The sequence below is a fragment of the Grammomys surdaster genome, unplaced genomic scaffold (genome assembly GCF_004785775.1).
Source record: "Grammomys surdaster isolate TR1022 unplaced genomic scaffold, NIH_TR_1.0 1164, whole genome shotgun sequence".
Classification (NCBI taxonomy): Eukaryota; Metazoa; Chordata; class Mammalia; order Rodentia; family Muridae; genus Grammomys; species Grammomys surdaster.
In genome coordinates, this window is record NW_021605583.1 from 5,218,196 (window position 1) to 5,243,091 (window position 24,896).

The following is a 24,896-nucleotide window of genomic DNA, read 5'->3' on the forward strand; positions in this document are numbered from 1 at the left end:
GAACCTCCCCTCAGTCTCTGGACCTCCCCTCAGTCTCTGGAACCTCCCCTCAGTCTCTGGACCTCCCCTCAGTCTCTGGAACCTCCCCTCAGTCTCTGGACCTCCCCTCAGTCTCTGGAACTGTCCCTTGATCTCTGTCTCTATACACTTGACTAGTCCAGCTGCCTCATCATGAGTGGAAAGCACAGTCCTTAGCTTCTTTCGAGTCTGTCTTAGCACATCTTTTCAAGGTTTAACCGTGTTACAGCGTGTGGCAGAACTACAATTCCTCTTTACGGTTGAATAGTACTCTACACACCATTTGTTTATTCATCCATCCATCACGTTTACGCTTGGGTCGCTCCCACTTTTGGCTCTTGTGAATAACTGTGCTATCAACACATTTGCAAGAACATCTCTTTGGGTCCCCACTTTCCATTCTTTGGGGGTACAGATCCAGAAGTGGGATTTCTGGATAGTGCGATAATTTTCCATTTAACTTTTTGAGGAACTGCCAGACACATTTAATTTTTTAATACAGTATTTTAGGAGTTTAAAGGGGTCTCACCTGCAATTACTTTGTGTAACTCCTATAAAGTCTGTTAAAGTTTCATCGGGCTCCTTTAAAACTGACTGGAAATTGAGGCTCACACAAGATCACCAGGCTCGAAGTATCAAAAGCAAGACTCATATCCAGGTCTCCAGATCCCAGCAGTTGCTTTCTATCTGCTGTTCAGTCTTCCCTGGTGGTTGAGCCAGAACTCTGAAACACATGCTTTTGGGTGGGTGGCTTGTTGTCTGTAAACGCACAGCAGGGCACAGAAGTCAGATCTCAGGGGGTGTTTGACACGACCTGGCCCAAGGCTCTGCTTTGCAGGTAGCTCCCTGAGAGGAGAAGACATACACCTGTCTGAGGTCATACGGGAAGTGACGGAGTCCGCTTGTCTTCTCTCCTGTCCTGTCTTCTGTTACCTTTCCACAACATCCTAGCCTATGGGACTTTTTCTTTCATTGTGTCCCTTCCTGCCGAAGGAGAAACTCATGGCGAAGAATCCAGTTATTTAAAGCTAAGCCTATTAACCCAGAGCACCTGGTCAGGCTGTGCCTAAAATAAACCACTAAGTCAGACGGGATGAAAGAGCTCTGTCTGCTGCAAGGGGACAAGGCCAGAGAGGGCCTGGGATGATGGCACAGCTGCCCCAGCTCTGAGCCTCCAGGCTAGAGGAAAAAGAGGTTTCCTCTCTCCATCCACCTGAAATGCTCCCTAGAACCCAAGTGTCTCTTTCACGCTGATTGCACGAGCCCTGTGTTATACCTAAAGGATGAGGTCATTCACCATGTCTGTCCCTTGTAGAGGAAGCATCTGTACTATTCTGATATAGAGAGAAATCTAAGGGAGGGTAGGTTCAGGGACTCCTACTAGCAGAGAGACTTTCCAACACTGCTCTTGAGGGTGGCCTTGGACTCAGGCTGTGTTCTCGGTCCAACCCTGCCACTTGCTGCAGAGTCCCCTGGGAAACATTTGTGTGTCAGATCCTGGTGTCCTCACCTGGAAAGTGGAGACAGCTCAGCATCTTTGGCAGGAAGTCATGTGAGAATTATCTAGGACAAGCCTGGTGGCCAGCACAGCATGGCACAAGTAAATATTACTGATGTCATTGGCTTTGCTCACAAAGACCTTGACTGCTCTGGGATAGAAACCGCTCTGCTGGGGGATCTGGAGTCTTGCACCCGATGCTCTGACGAGGCCTTAATGAATGAGTTGAGGACCCCGGCTGCAGAAATATGGACAGCGTTCACTGATAGAGGAAGGAAGGAAAGCAGGGAGGGAGAGAGAGAAGGAGGGCAAGGAGGGAAGGACCAGGATGGAGGGATGGACAGATGGCGGATGGAGGGACCTGATAATGGACAGATCTTACTTTTCATAATGCCATTTCTAAATGATGTTCCTTGTTGGTACTCAGGAAACACTCTGACAGTGACAGCTTGGTCCAAATGTGCTCAGAAGACCCCTTTGCTTCTCTTTGTTTGGGGGTTTCTTGCCATGCCTGAACATTAAAGAGAAACAAAGTGCAGGGAAGGAGATCCAAAACCAGGTGGGAACCCCCACACTCACATGGAAGTCTACGTACGCCAGTATAAGAACAAACACAGTTGCCCAGGCAAACAGCCATTTGTACAGGTAAACAGAAACACTTAATGACGGGCCCACCTGTGCTTAGCTACAGTTTGAAATCAGTCCAAAATTGCATACCGGCACTTCCGCATAGGCCCGGAATTCATGGGATTCGTTTCTTATAGGGACACCACTTCACAGCAGTGAGAAATTCCCAATGTTTTCCTGCACTGGAACTCTGAACAAAGATTTTTTTTTTAAAAACCACTGTCAGTCAAAACAGCTTCAGGAAGTCACAGGGAGATTGGGAGGTGAGCTCCTTCCAATTTAGGTTAATCATGGATATTTAGAGGGGTATTATTTTGCCATCTTGTATTAAGAGCAGAGCCATCACAAGAGACAACAGATGTTTTTATTGTTTAACTTAGACAATGAACTTACATATTTTGGCTACTTTTCTACAAAAATAAAGCCATGCAATTATTTCAACAACGCCTTCATATGTGCTCAGACATTCTTGGGCAATTTCGGTATAAATATGGCTTTCATAGAAGGGATCAATACCAAACCAGGTCGATCTTAAAAACTTAACACTTGGGGTTATGTAGCTAATTTGAGATTGACCTTCATGGCACTTACTCATTGATTGGAAGAGGGGGAAAAGCAAGGATTTCCTTCTCTCCATCCTGTTTGTAATAGATTTCAATGCTGGGCACAGGATCTCACGGTAGCAGCAGCAGCAGCAGCAGCATCCATCTCTGTGGCACTGGGCAAGTCTCTTAGTTATGTTAGAGCCCCGTTTCTTCATCTACAGTGAGAGGTTTGGACAAAAGGATGGAGTAAGCACATGCATACAGGAACCTCGGATTCACACCCACATAGTGTGTGTGCGCATGTGTGTGCAGGCGAGCGGATGTGTATGTGTCCCTGCAAAATATGCATGCTCTCTAATGCAGGCAAACGGACAGAATTATAAATGTTTAATCACAGACACTCAGAAATAAACAATAATACGTAAAGTAAATATACTAAGATTTCTACCTTTAAGTTTTTTTTTAATTTATTTACTTTATTATGAGGAGTCGTGGAGATGCCAGAGAATAGGGATTAGGAGCTGGCTCTTGGCTCTTTCCTCCCTCTACAGGCTCCAGAGAACCAAACTCAGGCTGTCCAGCTTACAGGGCAGTCATTTCCCCCACCTCCATCTTTCTGAGACGGGATGAGCTACTCAGATTCACAGATCACAGTGCCTCCCTAAAACACAGTGTGTGGTACCTAAAGGGAAAGAAGCCCCCGACGGACTTCTCACATGTCCTATCAGCATCAGGTACTGTCACTCATGCTGGCCTGGCTGAGCCAAGACTTGGATGTGCCAAGGCGCCTCCCCTTAGGTGGGGATCTCCCGGGCTTATCCTGTTCAGGCTCCTGCCTCAACACTGACTGTCACAGGAGTCTAACGCTATGGAGTCCCCAGGAAGCGGAGTATCCCAACCATGTTCTGTTAGCCCTCAGTTCTGAGGCTGGCTGAGAAGCCAACCCAGGGAGCCCCTCTGAAGTCTGAGTTCTGCAGGTTCAGTCATAATTCTCTCTAGAGTTAAGCCTGGGCTGGAGTGGAAGGTATGGAGACTGAGAGTCAAACAAACCAAGAGCAGACACTCAGGCTGCACCGCATCCCTACATCCTACAGGCCTCTCATCAATACTTCATGCACCTTCACTTAACTATTTTCTATACAAAATCTCTCTGAGCCTGATGGGTGTGGTGACACACACACGCAGTCCCGGTGCGTTGGGGGTGGGGTGGGGGTGGGCAGACTCAGACAGACGTCTGTGAGTTTAAGGCCACAGCCTCATCTGCATAATGAGTTCCAGGATATCCAGAGGATGACAGGACATCCTGTCTCAAAAAAACAAAAACAAAACAAAACCCCATCAACAAAAATGTTCTTAGGTCCTTCTCCAAGGGCCAGTCCTCACTCCCCAGCAAAGAAACTTCTCTCCACAACAGACACCAAAGAAAGTCACAACCAGCAGAAATGAAGAGTTGTAGAGCCCAGTCCCACTGTTACATCCACAACAGAGTTCCTGAACCCAAGGCCCAGAAATAATTTCAGAAGAGGGAGTGGAAAGATTGGAAGGCCAGAAGATGAGGAGTTGGCTGTGAGATTGCATCTCTTAGGGACATCAGAAATGGCATCTGTAATAGTTCATAATTGCCTGAACAGAAGCTGAAAACAGAGCCTGCACCATCAGACATACTAACACAGACAGAGGAAAGGCCTCCACCCTACCCAAGAATGACAGACAAAAGGGAGATGATGACAGCGGAGGAAATGGTCTATGGTCTTCCCCAGAGAGGAGCATACCAGTTGGTACCCAATACCAGAAGGGCAGACCCCTCCAAAAAGAAAAGAATACATGTATATACATATGTGTGTATATGTATATATATACATATGTGTGTGTATACATATGTGTATAGACAAAATATATGTATGTGCATATATATACAAAATATGTGTGTACATACAAAATATACACACATGTGTATTTTATGCATTTGTACATATATATATATATACATATACATTATATGGACTGAGTAGGTTGTACTTACGTATTTAAGAATGTCTGTGTGTTCAGAAAACAATTATTAATGAGACAAAGGCCATGAATTAGAAAGAGCAAGGAGGGGTATGAGGGAGTTCAAAGGGAGAAAACAGAAGGGGGAAATGATATCATTATATTATAAACTCAAAAATAAAATAATCAACCTCTGAACACTTAGCCCACTCTTCTCCAGTCCCAGGCCCCTCCTCCACCTGTCATGGGCTGTCCTTCTGTGAGGCTGACGTACTCTGGCATCCCACGGCTGTGACTCCCACAGACATCGAGTGGCCTGTAGCACGGGAACTCAGCCCTTTGTTATGAGCTGAGGCTCTCTGCACTCTGCACTCACATGACTGTTTCCCCCTGCTGACACTTGGTGCCCAACTCCCTTGGCTATGCCCACAGGCCTTCTCCTGGAGCCTCTGTAAACACTGACTGAACGCCTGGTATGGCTGTCTCAAGAGATGCCAAGCACCTTTCTACATCCCCACATGTCACAGCCCCACAGGTATGGCCTTCCTCTTGAGTCTGAGCCCCAAGTTTGGCAGTTCTCATACTGGCATCTCTGGCCTCTCAGGGTGAGCTCTCGGCAGGCTGATGGCATCTGCAGATGTACCAACCTCAAAGCCAAAGACGGTTTGGCAAAGGCACACACAACCTGCATCCCTGTCGTCTTCCTGATTGTCACTGTGGGGATGTTTTTTTCCCTGGGAGGGGAGATCCAAGTGTTTTGTCATCAAAGATCTTCACAAAATAGAGCCAGAGACCAGGCATGGTGGCACATGCCTTTAATCCCAGCACTTGGGAGGCAGAGATAGGTGAATTTCCTGAGTTTGAGGCCAGCCTGGTCAACAGAGTGAGTTTCTGGATAGCCAGGGCTACAGAGAGAAACCCTGTGGGAGTTTCAAAGGGGGTGGGGAGGCAGGAAGGGTCAGACCTGCTTTTGTGTGTTATACAAAATACAGCAGCTGACGGTCCAAGGACCTGTGACACGCCGAGACCTGACACAGATCAAGTTCAGAATCCTTCAGGTTAAAGGGCTTGTTCCTACTCCCGGAGTTTATGGAGGAGTGTGTGACATGACCCAGTTCATCTGCGGCCTTTGCCACACTCTCTCTTTAAGCCCTAGCATCCCAGGGGGGTCTGGTAAGCATCGGGGGTCTGACTCATTTTCAGGTGGAACGTATTTGGGTAATTTACAGGTCATGCATCCCTCTGTCCCATGAAAGGAACGATGTGCAGGAACACATTTCCAGACCCAGGACAGCTCACCTGGCTTGACTCAGAGACAAGATCTTACTGTGAAGCCCAGGATAAACTTGAACTCACATCCTCCTGAATTGTAGAGGTAGCCCACTATGCCAGGCTTGCTCACTGGGCTATGGTTTAAATCCCATATGCCTGTGGACTTGGAGAGAGAGAGAGAGAGAGAGAGAAAGATCAGGTATAAGGTAGACGGTCTACTTTACCATCTACAGCTGGTCTGTGGAAACTTGGGAGCACACAGAGCATCTCAAAGAAGAAGAGTGTGACAGAGGCATCTCAGGAGGCTGGCTAAGGGAAACACGTGACCTTCCAGATTTCTGTGGTATTTGTATATTCTTTTTCACAATTTGTCATTTGTCTTAACTTTGTGTGTGTGTGTGTGTGTGTGTGTGTGTGTGTGTAATCTGTACAAGCATGTGCATAGATCTGTATCAGGTGACTTCCTCAGTTGCTGTCCACTTTATATTTTGAGATGGGGTCTCTCAGTGGACCTAGAGCACACGGATTCAGCTAAACTGCCTGGAGACAAGCCCCAGGGTTTTCCTTGTTTCTGCCGAGCCCGCTCTGGGATTATAGGTGTGGTGCATGTAGCCCCTGGCTTTTCTGTGGGTGCTGAGCTGAGGGACCCAAACTCAGGACCCCAGGCTTGTACGGCAGGTGCTTTACCAGCTGAGCCATTCCCCCAGACCCTGTCGCCATTTTATCATCCCAAATTAGCAATCACATTTTATCTATTTGTAAATGTCTTTAAGAGACTCATTTTAACGTGTATGATTGTTTTGCCTGCCTGCATATCTGCGCATCACATACACGCAGTGCCTGCAGAAGCCAGAAGAGGGCGCTGGATACCTCACAACTGGAGTTACAGATGATTGTTAGTGGCCCTCCGGGCACTGGGAATCCAAGTCAGTCCTCTGAACAAGCTGCCAGGACCTCTTGTTGCTGTGACACACTGTCAGCAGAGCGGACAGAGGAATCACTGGAAGATAGCAGTAAGCTCTTCCAGCCACCAGCACAGGAACTGTGAGCAGGAAGGAATCTCTCCAGTCAGGTATTGAGGCAAGAGACCAGGGTGACTGACAGTGAGCAGAGGCTTTGTCCAGTGAGCATGGGGCACATCGCCTGCTAAGGGCCCTTCTCACTTGGTCCTCCCCATCTCACCTCTGGGTTCTCTCTAAGCCTCCAAAGAGGTTTCACCAACCTGAGGTTTAATGTCGCCAGTGTCAAGAGCTCCCTCCTTACCCTGAAGCCTACCCTAACTTTACTACCTATGCATACATCTTGGTCTGTTGAGCCTCTGGAGTGCACAGGCTGGGTCTAATCTCTCCCAGATGATAACTTTCCACACAGTGAAGAAGAGCTACCAGGTCCCCAAGAGCCCCTTCCACATTTCTAGTCCTTGCTGCCTGCCATTTTAACAAGATTGCTAGAAATCTTCACTGTGCTGGCTTCTGTTTCTGCCCTGCCCCCTCCCTGTTCACTCTACAGCACAGACTGGCCTAGAACGTGAGATCCCTTCATCTCAACGGGCATCTTTTTGAGTGTGAGGTTACAGGTATTCACCACCATGCCTGGGTACCATTTTTCTTTAAACAGAAAAGACCCAGTGCAGTAGATAAGGTCTGTGAAGGCCCAGCGCAGGAACTGCCACCCGCTGTGGAAGTCCATCAGCTCTGACTGCTGCGCTGGGCTCTTTAGCCTTGGCAAAGCACAGTCCTGTGGCCCTGGTGTGGAGCACCGGGTCAGAGTCATAACTCAGTGCATCATTTCCTGAATATTTGGACCAGGAGTAATGAACACTGGGGCTTATTCAACCCCAACTTGATTGTCTGACACACATAGTGGTGATATTGGTGATAGTAAGGTCAGAGGTCAGTCCCACAAGGAGCAGAACTCCGGGGTAGACTACAGCATCAGGGAGCAGGGGAGCCCAGCCTCAGGCCGCTGTCATCGTTGAATGCCACCTCCTTAGCAAAGCTGACCCCATTTTTAAAAACAACTTCAGCTGACAATGGAAAAAGACCAAGTATGGCATTTTTCAAGTGTCTCGCCAGAAGGTCACAGATAACAGACAGAAACAAACTTATGGTCAATGAGTTTGGAAAACCCTGGGACGGCAGAAAGTAAATGGGCTTCTCCTAAGAGCCCCTCAGTGTGCCAGTCCCCACACTATGAGGTTTCCTTACTTCTTTTGGTCTATAAAATATTTGTCCTTTTACTGTATACAGCCCACCCATGACCCCTATAGGAAGCACAGACCTAGGGTTTCTTTCTTTCTTCCTTTCTTTCTTTCTTTCTTTCTTTCTTTCTTTCTTTCTTTCTTTCTTTCTTTCTCTCTTTCTTTCTTCCTTCCTTTCTTCCTTTCTTCCTTTCTTCCTTTCTTCCTTTCTTTCTTTCTTTTCTTTCTTTCTTTCTTTCTTTCTTTCTTTCTTTCTTTCTTCCTTTCTTCCTTTCTTCCTTTCTTTCTTTCTTTCTTTCTTTTCTTTCTTTCTTGTAGTGCTAGTGGCTGAACTCAGAGGGTGCTAGGCAAGCACTTGACCATCGAGCTAATTCCCAGCTACCTCCACTTACTCCGTTCTTTTAGCTGTTGCAAGCACAGCCGCCCACTTCCCAGACCCTAAAGGTAATGAAAAATCTCTGGATGGTCCAACTCAGAGTCTCTCTGTCTTCAAACCGACCCTGCGGTGGGGAGAATGGCTGTAAACTGAACCCAAGACTCACAGTCAATACGGCAGAGCAAGGAATGCTTAGAGGACATTCTCTGTATGCGCCTGGATCAACAGGTTAAAGTGACAGTCGATAGCTGGACAACATTGCAAGTGACCATAGCCTAGGACAGAAATAAGGCTGTTTTCTTTGAGAGAGAGGGGGGAAGGGAGAGAAGAAAAATGTATACAGGTATATTACATATGTCTATGCACCTATGCGTGCAGTGTCCACAGAACCAGAAGAGGGTAAGGGATCCTGTGGAACTGGAATTATAGATGGTTGTAAACTGTCACGTGGAGGCCAGGAGTTGAGCCGGGATTCTCTGCAAGAACAACCAGTACTCTTAACCTCTGAGCCATCTCTCTAATCCCTTCCTTTTCCCTTTGTACAGTCATATGTAGCCCAGGCTGGCCTCAAACTTGCTACGGAGCTAAGGATAACCTTGAACTCCTGATCCTCCAACCTCCATCTCTGAAGTGCTGGCTTCTCCCACTCTACCTAGCAGAGATGGTTGCTGCTCTATCTATGATGGTGTCTATGTCACTGGCGGGGTTTCCCCCATGTCTCTCACACTGTCTGCTCAGTCCTCCACACTCCAGGTAGACATTTCCTAAGTATCGGTTTGAAGGAATCTGGGATGGTGTGGTTGGGAGAGATGATTTTTCAAATCTCACTGAGGGGTGAAGCTATGAAGGAGTTGCTTAAATTCAGAAAGGGGGGCAGCCAGCAACAACACAGGTAGAACTAGAGCTAGGCTCGAGGATTGGGAAAGCCCAGGTGTTGTGTTAGCAGAAAAAGCACACAGCAAGCATCCTTAGCTGAGACAAGATCACATTGGGGCACGCAGCGTTTTAAGGATGTCGTCAAAGACATTTTAGTTTGGACGTTGAAGCTAAGCAGAATGAACCGATTGTTCGTCAGCATCAGCTGCTCCATTTGGCAGATTTCAGCCAGAGCCACAGACCGTCACTCATAGCGATGACTGTAACAGGCCCTGGTGGTGGCTCAGTGTCACACTCAGGTCCTCGGGACATGGGATTGTTATCACAGCTTCATGCCGGTCATTCCCATTGTACAGACCATTCAGCTGAGGATCAGAGAAACAGCTTAACTTGTCCTCACACCATCGCTGGTGACCTTTGCATGGTCACCAGCGGTGACAGGAGCGTTTGCCGTCACCTTTCCAGAGCAGATTTGACACAGAAAAGTTCAAACATGTGCAAGCAGGGGAAGCGGTCTACCCGATCACCGGGCGGTTTCCCAGCTGCACCTGCTGCTCACTCGAGGCCCGTCTGGTTTCCCAGGTTGCCCATGACGTCTTGGATTTTTACATTTTTATGCTACTTGTTATTGTAGGAGTCAGAGAACATTCAGGTGCCTTGTCTTCCACTGGAGGCATCCTCCTGTACACCTTGAACTGATTTGAAGAAAATCTCTTGTGTTATATGATATCATCAGTAGATTCTGTGTCCTCCTGGTAGATGTACCCTAGGCTAGGGACACCCCATCCTGTTCCTCTCTTAACCCACTCTTCCAAACACCTTGGTATTTGGGCATAGACGTTGAGTCATGGGACCACCTAGCCTAAAGCACTGACCACTAGGCTAGCTTCTCTGAGCCGCCTATGTCTCTGTGCCTAGAACCACTTTCCTCAGCCTGGCTTCTCTGGAGACAGGGGCAGCTGGATGTGCTGGTCTTCTGCCTGGTGGGGTTGTTGCTGTGAGCATAAGTCTCTTTAGACCAGGTTGGTCCTAAACTCACACTCTGGTCCTGCCCTTAAGCCCTATTCATTCCCGCTTTGGGGCAGGGGAGGATGGGAGGAGGGGAAGTCTCTGTCTGGGAAGGAAGGACTCTCTCCCCTTGCCAGTCTAAGAGCAAGAAGTACAGAAGAGACCAAAGAGAGGTAAGCTTTCTCAGTAGATTGGCTAGATTGGGGGGTGGGGAGTGAGGTGATACAATACCTATTATGGCCAGCAGGTGTCACCTAAAGACTGAGCACTAAAAACCCCGTGGGCGGTGTGGGAAGTCACTAGGAGGTTTTCTTTCACTATTAAATCCTACCAGACCTGGGAGAGCAGGATGAAGCTCTCCCCACCCCCGTGCAGATTTAGCTTGATCGATCTGACGCGGCTGGGATCTCAAGTGAAACTTTAGTTTGAAGTGCGTTTGCATCAGGCCCTAGGGCCAGCCTGGTGTCGATATCCCTGTTCTACAGACGAGGAACCTGAAGCTCTGGAAACCAAGCGGTTGCTAATGTTACACAGCCACTGAAGGACAGCGCTTGGAGTTGGCGATAGGATGTAACTCTAGTCTCCTGACTGTGCTGGGCACTGTGCAGAGGCAAGTCCCTACCGGCCTGGTCTTCGAGGGGAGAGACCAGAGGTCACAGTTGTTCTTGGCCATTGGGGAAAAGTAAAGGGATAAGGTACTCTAGGAGTATCAGGAGACCTATTGTTTATCTGAGGGCATCTCCCTCCAGGTCTCAAAGTCTGCTTTTCAATGAGGGGGTCCACCTAGATCAGGGACTTCCACACCCTGCTTACAGGAACGAACACAGACACAGACGCACACACACACAAATCAATGAATTGAGAAAGACAGCCCCAAGACTTGGATGTTAACAGTGTCCCATAGTGATCTTCTGTAGGTTTCTCATCTGCATTTTTAGAAACAATCTTCACTCTAGTTTGTCAAAAGGCCTAACACAGTGCCTGGCACACACTGGCTATTCAGATCCTTGACTGAAGCACACAGACTACAAGATCCTAGTTGAGTTTGCCTAGTCCCTCACCCAAGTCCCGTTCTGTCTGGCAGCAATCTATGGCTTTGCTTATATGCCTGATCTCTCTCAACCTAATGATGGGCCTTATAATGTCCATCTCACAGATGAGGAAACTGAGGCACAGAGTTGTGGACGGATTTCTCTGTTACTGTCCAGCTGATGGCCCAAGATCTGCCGATCACCGTCTGTTTCCACACCATCTCCCATCTCTGCCCCTGCAGAATCTGAGAGGAGGGAAGTACTAAGTCTAGATGACAGCCAGGTTTCTAGACCTGCTCACACTGGGGTGGTGACATGAGATTTATGCAGACAGTGACAATCGGGTTTTGCCCCATTTGGTAAAGAGTTGGGCCAGCAGGAGCCTCCACGTGGCCAGGAGGTCACATTGTCATGTCCACCCTCTCCAAAGGGATGGTTGTAGGGGGCAGAATGCATCTCCCCAACTCTGCTTATTCTCTGGAGAGGTTATGTCTCTGCTTTCCCCACTCCGGCTGAGTATACAGTCCTCTCTGAACCTTGAAACGGAGAAGCTGGTTATGTGGCGCCCCCTTGTGTCTGAGGACAGGACAGCAGCCCTGCTGGCTGTGCTGAAAATTGTCCTGATTCTCTGCCATCCAAATTTGTGTCTCACAGGCAAGACTGCAACCTGCGCCGTCCCGTCCCACTTGTGTCCAACTCTGAGACCTCCCTGAAAGGACACACGGTGCCCTCCACCCTGGGCCCCTCGTTCTCAGATATATGCGCAGAGCTCTGGGGAGGCGGGCGAGGGTTGCTGGTCATAGTTTGCTTGCTGTTGATATGATAAAAGACAACCAGAGATGGAAAAGAATTTATTCAGCTTACACCTCCAGGTCACAGTCCATCCTTGAGAGAAGTTGAGGCAGGAACCTGGAGGCAGGAACTGAGGCAGAGACCGTGGAGGAAAACTGCTTACTGGCTTGCTCCCCATGACTTGCCCAGCCATGCAACCCAGGACCACCAGCCCAGAGATGACCCCACCCACAGTGAACTGGGCCTCCCGTATCAACCAATCATCAAGAAAATGCCACACGCACGATACCTACAGATCCCTCTTCCCAGATAACTCTAACTTTTGTCAAGATGACAAAAAAATTAACCAGCAACACTCCCTGAGGCACGTGGGCCTAACTTCTACCATGGCCTTACCAGAGTTGTTAGGGCCACAGTGTGGGATCCAACACACTAGGCCACCTGTCCTCACAGGTGTACTGACAGACAAGTCACAAAGGAAAGCGACTACATTGAAAGAAGGAACAACGACGTCCAGGGCCCCTGCAGGTCCACCACAGAAGTCCTGACGTGACGTCAGTTTTAAATAGCAAGAGGAACGAGCCGTTGACCATCACTGATTGACTCAAGTTCCTCAAGGTGGTCTGTGAAAACTGCATGAGAGTTCTTCCCAGGAGACGGACATGTTCCCCTCTGTCTGGCAGCAGGGCCTCCTCAGGCTTTTCCTTCTCCTAGCATGAGATTCCTGGGGAAGTTCCAGTTCCTCAGTGAGACCCTTATTTCTATAGTCAACAGAACATATCTATTTCTACAGGACTCTTGCAATAGCCCAGAGGCCAGGCTGCCCTCTGCTAAGCCTCTCCCTGCATTGCGGTTACTCTGCTTCTCCCCAGTTCCAGCACAACCCTGTTCCTCACATAAAAGGAAACCATTGCCTACGTTCACCTTGGCCTCGGCCTTGGGAGTGGCACTATTAGGAGGTGTGGCCTTGTTGGAGTGGGTGTGGCCTTACTGGAATGGGTGTGTCCTTGTTGGAGTGGGTGTGGCCTTATTGGAGGAAATGTGTCACTTTGAGGGCCGGCAATGAGACCCTCCGCCTTACCACATGGGAGTCAGTCTTCTCCTAGCAGCCTTCAGATGAAGATGTAGAACTCTCAGTTCCTCCTGCCCCTTGACTGCCTGGATGCTGCCATGTTCCTGCTTTGATGATAATGGACTGAACCTCTGAACCTGTAAGTCATCTTCAATTAAATGTTGTCCTTATGAGAGTTGCCTTGGTCATGGTGTCTGTTCACAGCACCTAACTAAGACAGCCTAGTAGGGCCACAGACCACCTCCCTCTTCCTCAAGGGAAGAAACTGAGAGAGCCCCAGCTGAGGGGGCAGGGCCCATGGAGTGAAGACATCTCACAGGTAGCCAATTGTCCCTGTACCTTAGCTCACAGGGCACTGAGAGGGCTAATGGGTGTTCCAGTCTAACCCTGGGACCTGGCTGTCTTGAAGGTGGGCTCACAGGGCACTGCCTCTTTGCCATCTCTGGACATCATGATGTCCTGAGAAGAGAGTCCAGGACAGAACTCTCCTGAAGACATTTGCTATTAAGACTCCTTTCTCTCTGATGACTCTAACTTGTGTCAAGTTGACACAAAACCACCCAGTACACCAAGACTCAGAGGATGAACTGAAGGCTGATACTGGAAAAGATCTCAGAGCTGCCCCACCTCAGTGAACCTACACACCACCGACTCTGCCCCAGACCCCATGCCTGCACCACCCTCCTCACCCCTATATAGTGGTGGGTCTCTTCGAACCATCTTCCTCTAAGCAGCCAGTGTGGTCACTCAACTGAGTACATCCTCTGCTGCATCTGGGACGGCCACTAGGGGGCGTGCATGAATTTAGAGGCATTATTTGCACCCTGGAATAGCTAATCTGCTGGGGCCCAGAGTGAAGAAATGTTCTGGTCTAAGAAGGTATGTCCGGGTAGCAGGAAGGATCCCAGAACAACTGGGGTCCGTTCTGGATCCCCCTATTCCTGCTCATGTCCCCTGAGTCTGAGGGCTCAGGCCTTTCCTGAATCTGAGTAACTTTATTAACCTGATAGTGAATGTTGGGTTTGCAGACAGGAGACCTGAAACGGTATTTACTGCAGAGCAGAGACGCTGAGTTCTGGGAGTCTCTGTGTGAGCGCAGACTCGGTTACAGATTGACAGGACTTTCTGGGGGAACAGGACTTTCTGGGGGAACAAACAGAATTCACCACACTCCCGGAGAGGGCCATACTAGCTCCTTCTGCTTCTCCAGGTGTCTTGTGGCAGACTTTTTCACTTCCCAAGCTGCCGCGCCCATGTGGCTGTGTGGATCTAGTTATGCATTAAGAACAATTCTCTAGGGAGAGAATTTGCTCCAGCTCCAACTTTCCCTTCAGGGCCACCGCCCTTGGACTTTTAGACTGGACATCAGAATTTTTGTCTCCTGTTTTGTTTCCCCAAAAGCCAAGTCTGGAGACAGAAAAGGACATTTCCAAGATCACACAGCAGGCTTGGGGACAAAACTGGTTGAAAGGCCAGTTTCAGTTGTTCTGAGCCACCAGCTGCTGCCTGGCTGGGGACTTCCCACCCTCCTCCATCTCCCTCCTGGCTCACCTGGGCATTCCTCTCTGTAACACCAAGACATTCTTCTAGGAAGCCACAGAGAGAAGTTCTCAAAACAGAGAACTAGGTTTAAAGATGTAAAGACAGGCAACAGCACTATGGAATTATGGGACACACTGGGAAGTCCAGCAGGCTTGGAGAAACAAATCTGCCAAATAGGGCTTGAGGAATGGTTCTGGTCCCTGACCCTCCCAGATGTGAGGCCCGTGACAACTTGGGACCCCCCCCAACACACACACACAACCTATGTGTCCTGCTGCCGTCCCCCTTGTCCCTCCAGTGTCTTAATGAGAGTCTGGGACCTAAGGTTCCAAATTCTAAGAAGTTCTTCGCAGCCCCTCAGCTCTCCAATTGCAAGAACACAAAGTATTCCCAGTTCCTCGTGTATCCTGAGACTGAGGGGACCCGAGTCCCCAGAATCTTCTCCCTTGCCGCCCATGTCTCAGTGTTGCTCTCCTAACACACTTGACTGAGAAAGCTAAGTCGCTGACTCTGGGGCCCAAGCTGATGTCTTCCTGACTGGGATGGCAGAGCTGAGTGATGACGGGATTCACAAGGTGGGGTGTCAAGTCTCGAGTACCATCCATCTGCAGTTCCGAGTTTGGCCACCTGGGGTGCACGTCTGCAGAGCGGTGATTCACCTCCCCAGCAGGGGTTCTGGATCCCTGAGCAAGGTTCTGGGGAGGGGGAGCTCAGTCCTCCCTCAACCCTAGGATCCACCTCTATCCAAGAGGACCTTCGTTTTTCTGTGGGTAGGGCCAGCAGAGCTACTCAAAGAGAGTCTTTTGGGGCACCTACTTTCTTACTGAACCAGTAACTGCTGAGGTGAGGTGGGAGTGATCCCCTAAAGTGCCAAAGCTTTTTTAAAAAAGCTGGAGGCCTGCGCAAGGAATCCTCACACTCCAGGTGAGCCAGCCTTGGTCCCAGCTTCTAAAAGGAAAGTCAAGTCCAGACAAGAAAGAGCCCCACCCAGACCACTCATCCCAAGATGGGCTCATTGCCCTTACTCTGGGTGCTCCATACTTGGGTAATTGTGAGTTTGGAAGGGAGAATCTGGATATTGGGGATAAGATCGTGATGATAACTCTGAGCTGTGGGGTCTAAAGCTTCGTGAAACGCAGCGGTCCAGGAAATCAGTTGTAATTTCAGGGGACTTTGCGTAAGCCATGGGCTCCCTCTGGTGGTAGGAGAGGAACTGCACCCTAAGACACCTAGGCCTCATACAGCTCCGCATAAGGAAGCAACACTTCCAAGACTTGGTTTGTATTCTGAAACTTAGGACAGCTCGGATGTGTAGAAAGCCTCAGAGTTACAGGCAGGTTTAGTAATTCTCAGCATGAGAACTTCCTGGGTAGTGAAGGGAGATGTCCTGGCCCAAGAGCAGGTCACAGAATCAGAATGTCCGCTGGGCAATGAGCCTCAGCCCCGGGCTCGCCAGGGTAAGGGTGGCAGAGGGCATGGGGATAGGAGGAAGGCTCGCCAGTAATCTCATGCTTGTATCTAGCTCTCCCTGCTCAAAGGTGACATATGGTTAGGCCCACGTCAGGCAAAAACCAGTCTGGTCACTTAGAGAACAGAGCAGGAGACATGGTGGCAGACAGAAGGAGGAGACCATTTAAGTGATGGGCTGGTGTACAGAACATTCTGGAAACGTCACTCCTTCCCAGGGCTCCCACTTCTCTCTAGTGAACCACAGACCTTGAATAATACCTCTTCCCATTTGCCTCGCTCAGGCATCTGGAAACCCTGAAGAGTTTGCCTCCCCCCTGTGTCCTAACCCTGGCCAGATCGGCTACACCTCAGCTCATTCCTCCCATCCTCTAGAGGGAGCGCAAAATAGCAGTTCTGAGTTCTGCTTAAGGGTGTGAGGTCACATTTTGTCAGTGGTGTGATACTGAGCCTAGTACCCAGACTTTACCCATGTGCCTACAGGCCTCAGCTGACGCCTGCCCTCCCACCCCAGTCTCCTCTCCTAGTTCTCACGGCAAAAGGCAGGCAGGGTGTCACCCTGTCTACACAAGCCACTAGCTCTCGGGGGCGGGTGGGGTGGGGGAGGGATCGGCATCCCCTTGGACACAACGGAAACGGTCTCTCAAAGGAGTGTCTGCTGTACCTATGGGTGGGTGGCCTTCAGAGCCTGGGGCCATGGGTTAGGACAGAAGGCTTAAGGACCAAGTGAAATGACCTGTCCAGCCTGACTGAATAGTTCACCCTAACACAGTTTCAGAACAGGGCTCTGCTTAGATGCTCAGAGATGTAGATAAGGAAACCAGTCACCAGATGGTGCCAGCATCCTGCCAGCCCTCTAGTCTCCTTGGAGATTCTGTGGGAATGAAAGGAGAGGGAGTTGGACCTCTGTGGGTCTCTGTCCAGATGGATGGTGCTGAAGCAAGCAGTCACGGAGAACTCGCTCTCACCTTCACTCCTGACCCAGGGACAAAGCAAGCCATCATCCAAATCCACGGGCAGGGGTGGGTCCAACTGGAGTTCCCTGGACCCCACCGACCCAAGGATGGGCTGGAAGCATGAGCTGAGGCCCAATAGACGCCTTTCAAACCACCTGCCCCAGACAGTAGTGTACCTAGGGAAACCATAGAGCCCACAAATGTGGCCACAGTCAGCTACCACCTGGTTGGCCAGAGCACCTGAGAAGCAAGTTCCCCTGTGGGAGCTCCGAGGTTTCAGTGGCATCAGCCAACAGGACCCCACCTTCCTAATCACTTTCATCTCAGCACCTTCAGACTTTAGCAGGGCAGCCAGAAGTCAGGCAGAGGTCTCTGCCCCCAGGGAACTGTTTTCAGGGGTGAATGATACACTCCCATAGACGACCACAGTGAGCCCGAATTCTTCAGCAGATACTTGTAGAGCAATTCATTGAAAACCAGGGAGACGAGGCTGCACATGTACCCCAACTTGGAACAGGAAGTGGGGTGTTAGAGAAGTTGGGTAGGGGGAGGGGAAGTTAAGGATCTTAGAGGCATGAGGGGATGACCATGAAGGGGGACCAAGTACGCCTGGCACGTCCTTCACCCAGTGCTGACTGTGGTGGGGTCCATGATGTGCAGCTGGGGAAGACGGGCATCACTGGTGTCCGTGCACAGGTGGGCACTGCCAGCTCTGCAAAGACAAAGGCTGGGTTTGAGTTGGGAGGGAGGCTTCTGCTGCTCGTAGTTCTGTTCCTGTCCCTCTTATTATTCGCAAGGACCCCCCCACACACAACACAGTGTGCCTACTTCACACACCCCACTTTAGAGACCTAGTGCTCGCTTTAAAACATCAGTGGGAACAGTCCATCTGAACCCCCAAATTTCTCTGAGCCTTTTTTCTCTTAGTCGTGAGAGCATACTCTACCCAAGCCTTCGTGCCCCTTGAAGGACACATACCTCTGTCACAGTTCATCTTCATTGACCGGCCTGGGGTGAGGAAGGATAAAGAGGATGTGTCCATAAAGAGGGAGGGTGTGTCCATGCTCCCCCAGATGGAGGACCCCCTCCTCCCCATTGGGGAAAACATCCCGCCTTCCTCTCTGCCCCACCCACCTTGTCAGTTCCCTGACAGCACTCACCTATGCCTCTTACTGCCCCCACAGCGGAATCTTTTGCCTTGAAAAGAGACAGTAAAGTTTGTTGCCGGTTTTTGTTTGCCCCCAAGGAGACCCTGGAAGAGCCAGTTCTGCAGGCTCGCTTCCCTCCCCGAGCATCGTCACAGCATAAGGCTTGGGATCCATGTTTTCTCTGTTTAGATAAGGCTGGACCACCAAGCAGTTAGTCAACCAACAAATAGTCACTGCACCAGATCTGTGTTGGACTGAGGACATGTGGAAAGTGGCCACTGGGACCAGAATTCATAATGCCACAACACAACAGGGCAGCTGCTTGGTTCTCACGCGGAGGAGGACAGGCCACATCTAAAGTTCAAACCACACACACACACACACACACACACACACACACACAGAGCAGATCTCCCAAGAGCCCAGCTTTCAAGTAGAGTGGCAGGAGCCAGAGATTGTGGGAATTCCAGAATACAGAAACCTCTTTGCCTCACCAAGTGTCCTTCTGATTGCGATTCTGGTATTTTCTTTTGATTTCAACAAAACAAGGCAACAAGCATCAATTAAGCATCTGCTGTTGTGTCTACCAGGGCTCAAGGCTAGGTAAGGCCATTCCTGCCCCCCAACTAACCCCCTCAGAACTCTTCATGGATACCTCAGAACCTTCCTAAAGTACCCCTTCACCCCTGTGGCTATCCTAGGATGCTAACCCCAATTTTATAGACTGGGGGGATTGTCCCCATTTAACAGAGAGAAAGTAGAGTCTCCCCGTCTCCGGAGTTAGGATAAGTCAGCGATAGGCCCCAGGGCAAGGCTCCTATCTCTGCTAGTTTGCAGCAATATGTGGAGGCGTGGATGCCGGCTACGCTGAGGGAGCTGCCTCAAGTCTCTCCCTGGGAGTCTCACTGTCCATCTCAAACGCTGGCAGTGGGGGGCGGGGAGCGGGAGGTGGTGTCCTTCAGTATGCTGACACTTCACAAGGGATAGGGTGGCTTAGGACGCGGTGTCCAGAAGGGGCAGTGCCTGCTCCCCTGGCCGCCTCCGCCCCACAGTTGCTCAACCAGACTCCCCTCTCAGCTTCCCTCCCAAGGCCACCAGAGGGCACACTGAAGGAAGCGGTAGCCCGCTGTCCTCTGTGCTCCTCCTGAATTCCTCCCCAGGCTGGGGTGTGGGTGGGGACCTGGCAAGTGTCCTTACTGTATGACTTTGGGAAGTGCTTCACCTGTGTCCACTTACTGAGGAGGATGAGGAGCCCCACGACGAAGGCCAGGCCCGCGAAGATCAGGCCTCCTTTGCGGACGGTTTCATAGTCTTGGGAGAGAGGAGACATGCGCAGTGGTACAGGCATGACCCCTCACAGACCTCCCAGAGCCCACCCACCAGCAGCCTCATGGTGTTAAGGGCAGATAGCGGGGACCCAGGGCTGGAAACCAATTGATGGAGTAGGTGGGGGAGGGTGGGGGGCACTGGCTTACCATACTCGAAAGGGTTCTCTGTCCCCTTGGCACTGCCACCTGAGAAGAGAGCCAGGGGTGGGATGAGCAAGAAATCACAACCCCAGAGTAATGGGAACTGCCGACTTCTCATGATGCCCCCAGGGGTCCAGATGGGCAAGGGAGGGCTGGGTAAGAGTGGCCCGGGGAAGAGGTGACCTGTGGGGACGCCCTAAGGTTACATCGCATGGGTATCCTGGGATCAGACGCAGGGCATCTGAAGGAGAGGCCTGCACTGTCTGAGGGGACCTCATAGTCTCAGGAGGGTGTGGTCCTCCCCAGCTCCCAGCTCTGTATCACAGGGAGAGGCCAAAAAGCCAAGTCCCAGGAGGCCCCTCAGTGGCCTCTACTGATCCCACTTCCTCGAGGAAAAGCAGTATCTGTGAAATAAATCAATGAGCAAAGCAGACAGGAGAAGGAATCAAAGGCCCGCTCGAGTCTTCATAAGAACACAGTGGAAGTGGAAGGCAGAATCCGAGCTTGACTCAGCCTAGATTCTACTCTGGTATGCCACCATCCTCCGGGCAAACTTAACAAGAGGGAGGAGCACTCAGTGTCTGTGCATTCTGGGCCAAAATGATCTGAGCATCAGCTTGTATACAACCTGTGAGGCATGGTTGTTATTTCCCTTCATCCACAAGAGACTGGGGCACAGAGAGGGTAAGTTAAGTCACCCCACAGCCACACAGCAAGTAAGGGGTAGAGCTGGGATTCGAACCCAGGCAAGGTATCACTTTAAGTCTAAGTGCTAGTCTCCCTCTCAGGTGACATAGAGGAAGAAGACTTTTCCAGACCAAGATGCACGACCCTGACCCTGCCTCCTGTGGCCGGCTCCCTTCATCCTGAAGGGAGCAGATATTCTGCTCTCTGCCGGCCTGAGCTCAGAGCACTTACCCTTGGATAGCTGGTCAGCAAAGCTGCAGTCACCCCACCCCACCCGGCCGGCTCCGTGCCAGCTGCACTCTTTGCGGCCCTGCTGGAGACCCTCTTGTCTGAGGCCTTTTCTAAAGCAATGAGCAAGTTAACAATTCCCAGGCGACTTTGAACTGTGCCCCTGTAGTGATCAGCCAGCCATAGGATCTGGTGAGTCCCGCTGCCTCCAGGAGCCACAGAGGGTCAGTGCCTGGTGAGCCTCAGGTATGGGTTGTTCAGGAAGGCCAAAATCTAAGGAGAAGCCACAGGGACCCAGGCTCTGCATCCATGCAGAAAGTCTTCCCAAGCTTCTGTCATATTCAAGGTCACATGGGGAGCTAGTGTCAGTCTCAGCCAGATCCAAGACATGACCCCCCCCACCTTCTCTTTAAGAAACCATTTGATGAGCCCCTTCCCCACCAGCACTCTAGGTCAGAAAACTCAAGATATATGGACCAGCAGGGGTCCTCTTGGACTTCAGGCCCCAGTCTGTGGATCCCAAAACTCTGGGCTTTTCTTGTGGTGCTAAGCCTGCTGGGAAGGGCTGGCCAGAAGGGCTGCTCCTCCCTCCCCCAACTCTGGCAGCCCCTGACCACTTTGTATTCTTAGTTCTCCATCCAAGACGAGACAGTCACACTGGGCAGGGTGTGGAAGGCTGAGGCAGGAAGAATGCAGAGAATTTTAGGTTATTCTGGGCTATATGAATACCAGGCCAACATGGGCTACAGAAGAAGACCCTATCTTCAGAACAAAGTCAAGTGTACACACATACACGCACACACACACGCACACGCACACACACACACTTCCGATGCCCCAACTTCTGCTATTCTGCTCTTTTTCTGTGGGGATGGAGTTTGGGGTCCCTTCTGAATGCTAATATTTTTTTTTGGAGAGTCACTAGCTGGAAACCCCAAGGAACAGGAAAGGGAAAGGAGTTTCAGTTGCCCACCAGAGCCAGTCCCAGGCAGAGTCCTGCCAGTCTCACCATTGTCAGCTGACAGCTCTGTCATTTCCCCAGCCATCGGGGCTTCTCCAAGGTCTTCCTGTGGCCTCTACTACGGGACTACGAGGACAGTGTCTGCCGTGGGGCAGCCAGGGCAGAGGTGGGGGGCATTAAATATTAACAGTGTCAGGTAATATTTTACCCTAGTCACAAGAAAGGCTGAGTGTCCCCAGAGGGGCTCTTGCTGAGCCAGGCAAGGGGAGGTGTGGGGGGAGCCAGAAGCAGGGAGGAGCTGGCTGAGGTCTTCAGCCCCTCCCAGAGGAAATTTCCAGAGAGCAGGGCCAGGATGGGCAGCAACAGTATTCTTCCATCAGCTGGGGAAGCCGCAGCTGGGCAGTGGGATGAGGAAGTGAAAATTTCAAGATGCATTCATTCTGAATGGCACACGGGAAGTATATATAGGGGTACTAGGTCGGGTTGGTGACTTCCAAGTCCCTTAACCTTCAGAGTTTCCTGCAAGCCTCTGTGGATAGCACTGTGACAGCTTATATTCTCATGGGGCAGTCATGCCTCCCTGAGGTGTTCCTAAGGAGCCTGGCCTGCCTCCCCTCTTACCAGAGTCTTGTGAACCTTGGGTCCACAGCAGGGTCAGCCTCCATGGCACTCTTGTCTCTGACAGCCTGTCCTGACTTGTTTTACTTATCCTGGTCCTGAGGCCACAGTTAGCCACTCACGCCTCAGTCTGAAACACTCCATCATCTCCGGCTAATGTACTACCCTGATGCCCAAACATTCCCTCTGGTGGCTGACACCATACACTTACGACTCTTTCAGGAAGGGGCTCAGGCTTGTTCTTATGGCTTACAAAGCATTTTCTAGCTGTTGTCTCCCTTTTGCTTTAGTTCCTCACTTGACACAAGCTTTCTGAGGGACAGAGAAGCTAGGAGCCAAGGTCACACATCCAGTGAGAGTTGAGGACAAGATTGATGGCTGCCCTTTCAGATTCAGGGCTCAAATGCTTTGGCCATACCTCCCAGGGTGTCCCCCACTCTACTGTAACTGTCCCCTTGGTAACTATGGTATGGGATCTGTAAGTAACACAGTCTTCTTTGGGTTCCAGATGGTAGACTTGGCCTCCAAGAAGCTAATGTCCAACATTAGCAGATGATAATAAACAGATGACACAGGTGATAGATACATAAATAGCAGATATATAGATGATAGATAGATAGATAGATAGATACATATATATATACACACATATAAACAGGCATACATGTAAACATATGTGAATGCATACATACAAGCTACATAGAGGATAGCTATATCTATAATAGATTTATGAATGTATAGGTCATAGATAGATAGATAGATAGATAGATAGATAGATAGATAGATAGATAGAAGATATCTGCTCCCCTGGTACAGTCAGTCCTTTTGAGGGGAAGGGCTCCATCTGTGAGTGCCCCTCAACCAATTCCAGGACACTGGCACTCCCCACTTGCCTAGAAATTTGATCTTTGCCATTTGCTTACCTCTCCATCACCAATCTGTTTACCCTTCATGTCTGTCTTCTTCATCTATACAGTGGGCAGGGCACAGGACTCTGGGAAGTCGTGGGGACTGAGATAGGCATTTCAGAATATGGCCTAGGACAGCTGGTACCACTGTTTCTGCATTGCTTGAAAAATGACAGGCATTAGCCTTTTGTTTGTTGGTACCATAGGAAAGCCAGCCACTCCCTGCTGAGTGGTAAGAGGAGAGACCAGCCCTGGCTGTGCAGCTTAAGAGCACTCACGAAGCTCTCCCGAGCTTCCAGAGCCCAGCAAGACACATCCACACAAACAGACAGCAGCCCTGCCCTGTGAGAGTCTGGACCCACACTCCAGGCTCTCAGCACTCACGGTCCCCATTAAATCTCCAGTAGTTCCATTTGACAGATGAAGAGACTAAGGCTGGACATTGGCTACCCCCAACCATACCTAGAAGGGCTTAGCCATAGCCCACTGGAAACCCAAAGAACTGAAAGCAAGGGAAGATGAAGCCTGAAACACAGAAAGGAAAGGACAGAGCTGGAAGGTCCAGGTCCCATGATGGCTGCCCAATCTGTTGCCATGCTTCACAGAAGTCAACAGTACCCCCACCCCTTGTCATGTTGCCTTGGTGACTAGCTTTGTAAGCCCCCTATGAGTTCTTTCTAGAACAAGAGAGGAAAATAGGCAGTAAGTTAGAAAGCTATATGGCAGGCAGGCAGGCAGACAGACAGGCAGACAGACAGATAGACAGACAGACAGACAAAAGGATGGATGGATGGATGGATGGATGGATGGATGGATGGATGGATGCATTGATTGGCAGGCAGGTAGGTAGGCAGGTAGGCAAAGCCATGGGAAAAGCAGGTTGACAACTGGTTTTCTGTTCTAGGCACTCCGTCGCCCCATGGTTCAGTAGGAAAGAGCAGGAGTAGCATCACCCTGTCTCCTCTGAGGCGCAGACAAGCGGCATAACCTGCCGGAGGGCAGGCAGCTAGAAAGTAAGGGAACTGAGATGTGACCCTGATGCACGGGCACCCGGCTGGATGAGGAGGCTGAGAAAGGGTAGATTTCCCCAGCCTCTTGCTTGTTCAGAGGTGCCCTGTGCATCCCAGCAAGCCCAGGACTCAGTACTGAGGTGTCCTTATTGGGACAGCCTGTCTCTCCCATTTCTGTTTCTCCCGCAATTGTAGGAGTCAGTAGGGATATTTGAAAGTGATGGGTGGTCCCCTGAATCCAAGTTGGATGGGGCAGGGATGGTCAGGCTCGGGAGACTCACCCAGGTACCACCTGTCCATGGCAGGAGCTGCTGGAGGTGTTTGAGGTACACAGGAGCCAGGGAGCGCCTGCCCTTGCCCGGGGCCTAGATGGGAACAATGACACTTCCTCCCTTCTCACTGGATGATCTGAGCTGGGACAGGAAGAATGAGGCAGGAGGAGGGGCTGGTGAGGGAACTCTTACCCTGTACCTGCCTGCCTGGGCTGGTTGGAGCAAGGGACCCACGTGAGGGTAGGGGAAGAGTCTCTGACCTCCACAGGCACTGACGGAAGGGACACTCTGGACGGCAAAGTAAACTGTAACATCCTCTCCTTTCT

The 24,896-nt window shown here is 50.4% G+C and overlaps 1 protein-coding gene across 2 annotated transcripts; it reads right to left on the reverse strand.

Annotated features, from left to right (window-relative positions):
* Positions 1–17,708: 17,708 nt before the first annotated feature.
* On the reverse strand, positions 17,709–24,685 carry Fxyd2 (FXYD domain containing ion transport regulator 2). 2 transcript variants are annotated; one of them, XM_028783785.1, is made up of 6 exons: positions 24,580–24,685; positions 19,893–19,931; positions 19,654–19,728; positions 18,430–18,466; positions 18,248–18,277; positions 17,709–17,981 (listed from the first exon to the last, which is right to left on the reverse strand). In XM_028783785.1, exons 1-5 carry the CDS (start codon positions 24,596–24,598, stop codon positions 18,253–18,255), a joined length of 195 nt encoding a protein of 64 aa, XP_028639618.1. In that variant the 5' UTR covers positions 24,599–24,685; the 3' UTR covers positions 17,709–17,981; positions 18,248–18,252. The 2 variants fall into 2 exon arrangements, with proteins under 2 accessions (XP_028639618.1, XP_028639617.1); XM_028783784.1 differs by lacking the exon at positions 24,580–24,685 and adding an exon at positions 21,811–22,790.
* Positions 24,686–24,896: the final 211 nt, after the last annotated feature.

Excerpts from the sequence above, each read along its gene's own strand:
- Fxyd2 (XM_028783784.1), bottom strand. The coding sequence starts at position 21,847 with ATGGCTGGGGAAATGACAGAGCTGTCAGCTGACAATG. Across the intron at positions 19,932-21,810 it reads AGAGCTGTCAGCTGACAATG|GTGGCAGTGCCAAGGGGACA; the intron begins GTGAGACTGGCA and ends CTCTCTTCTCAG. Across the intron at positions 19,729-19,892 it reads AGAGAACCCTTTCGAGTATG|ACTATGAAACCGTCCGCAAA; the intron begins GTAAGCCAGTGC and ends CTCTCTCCCAAG.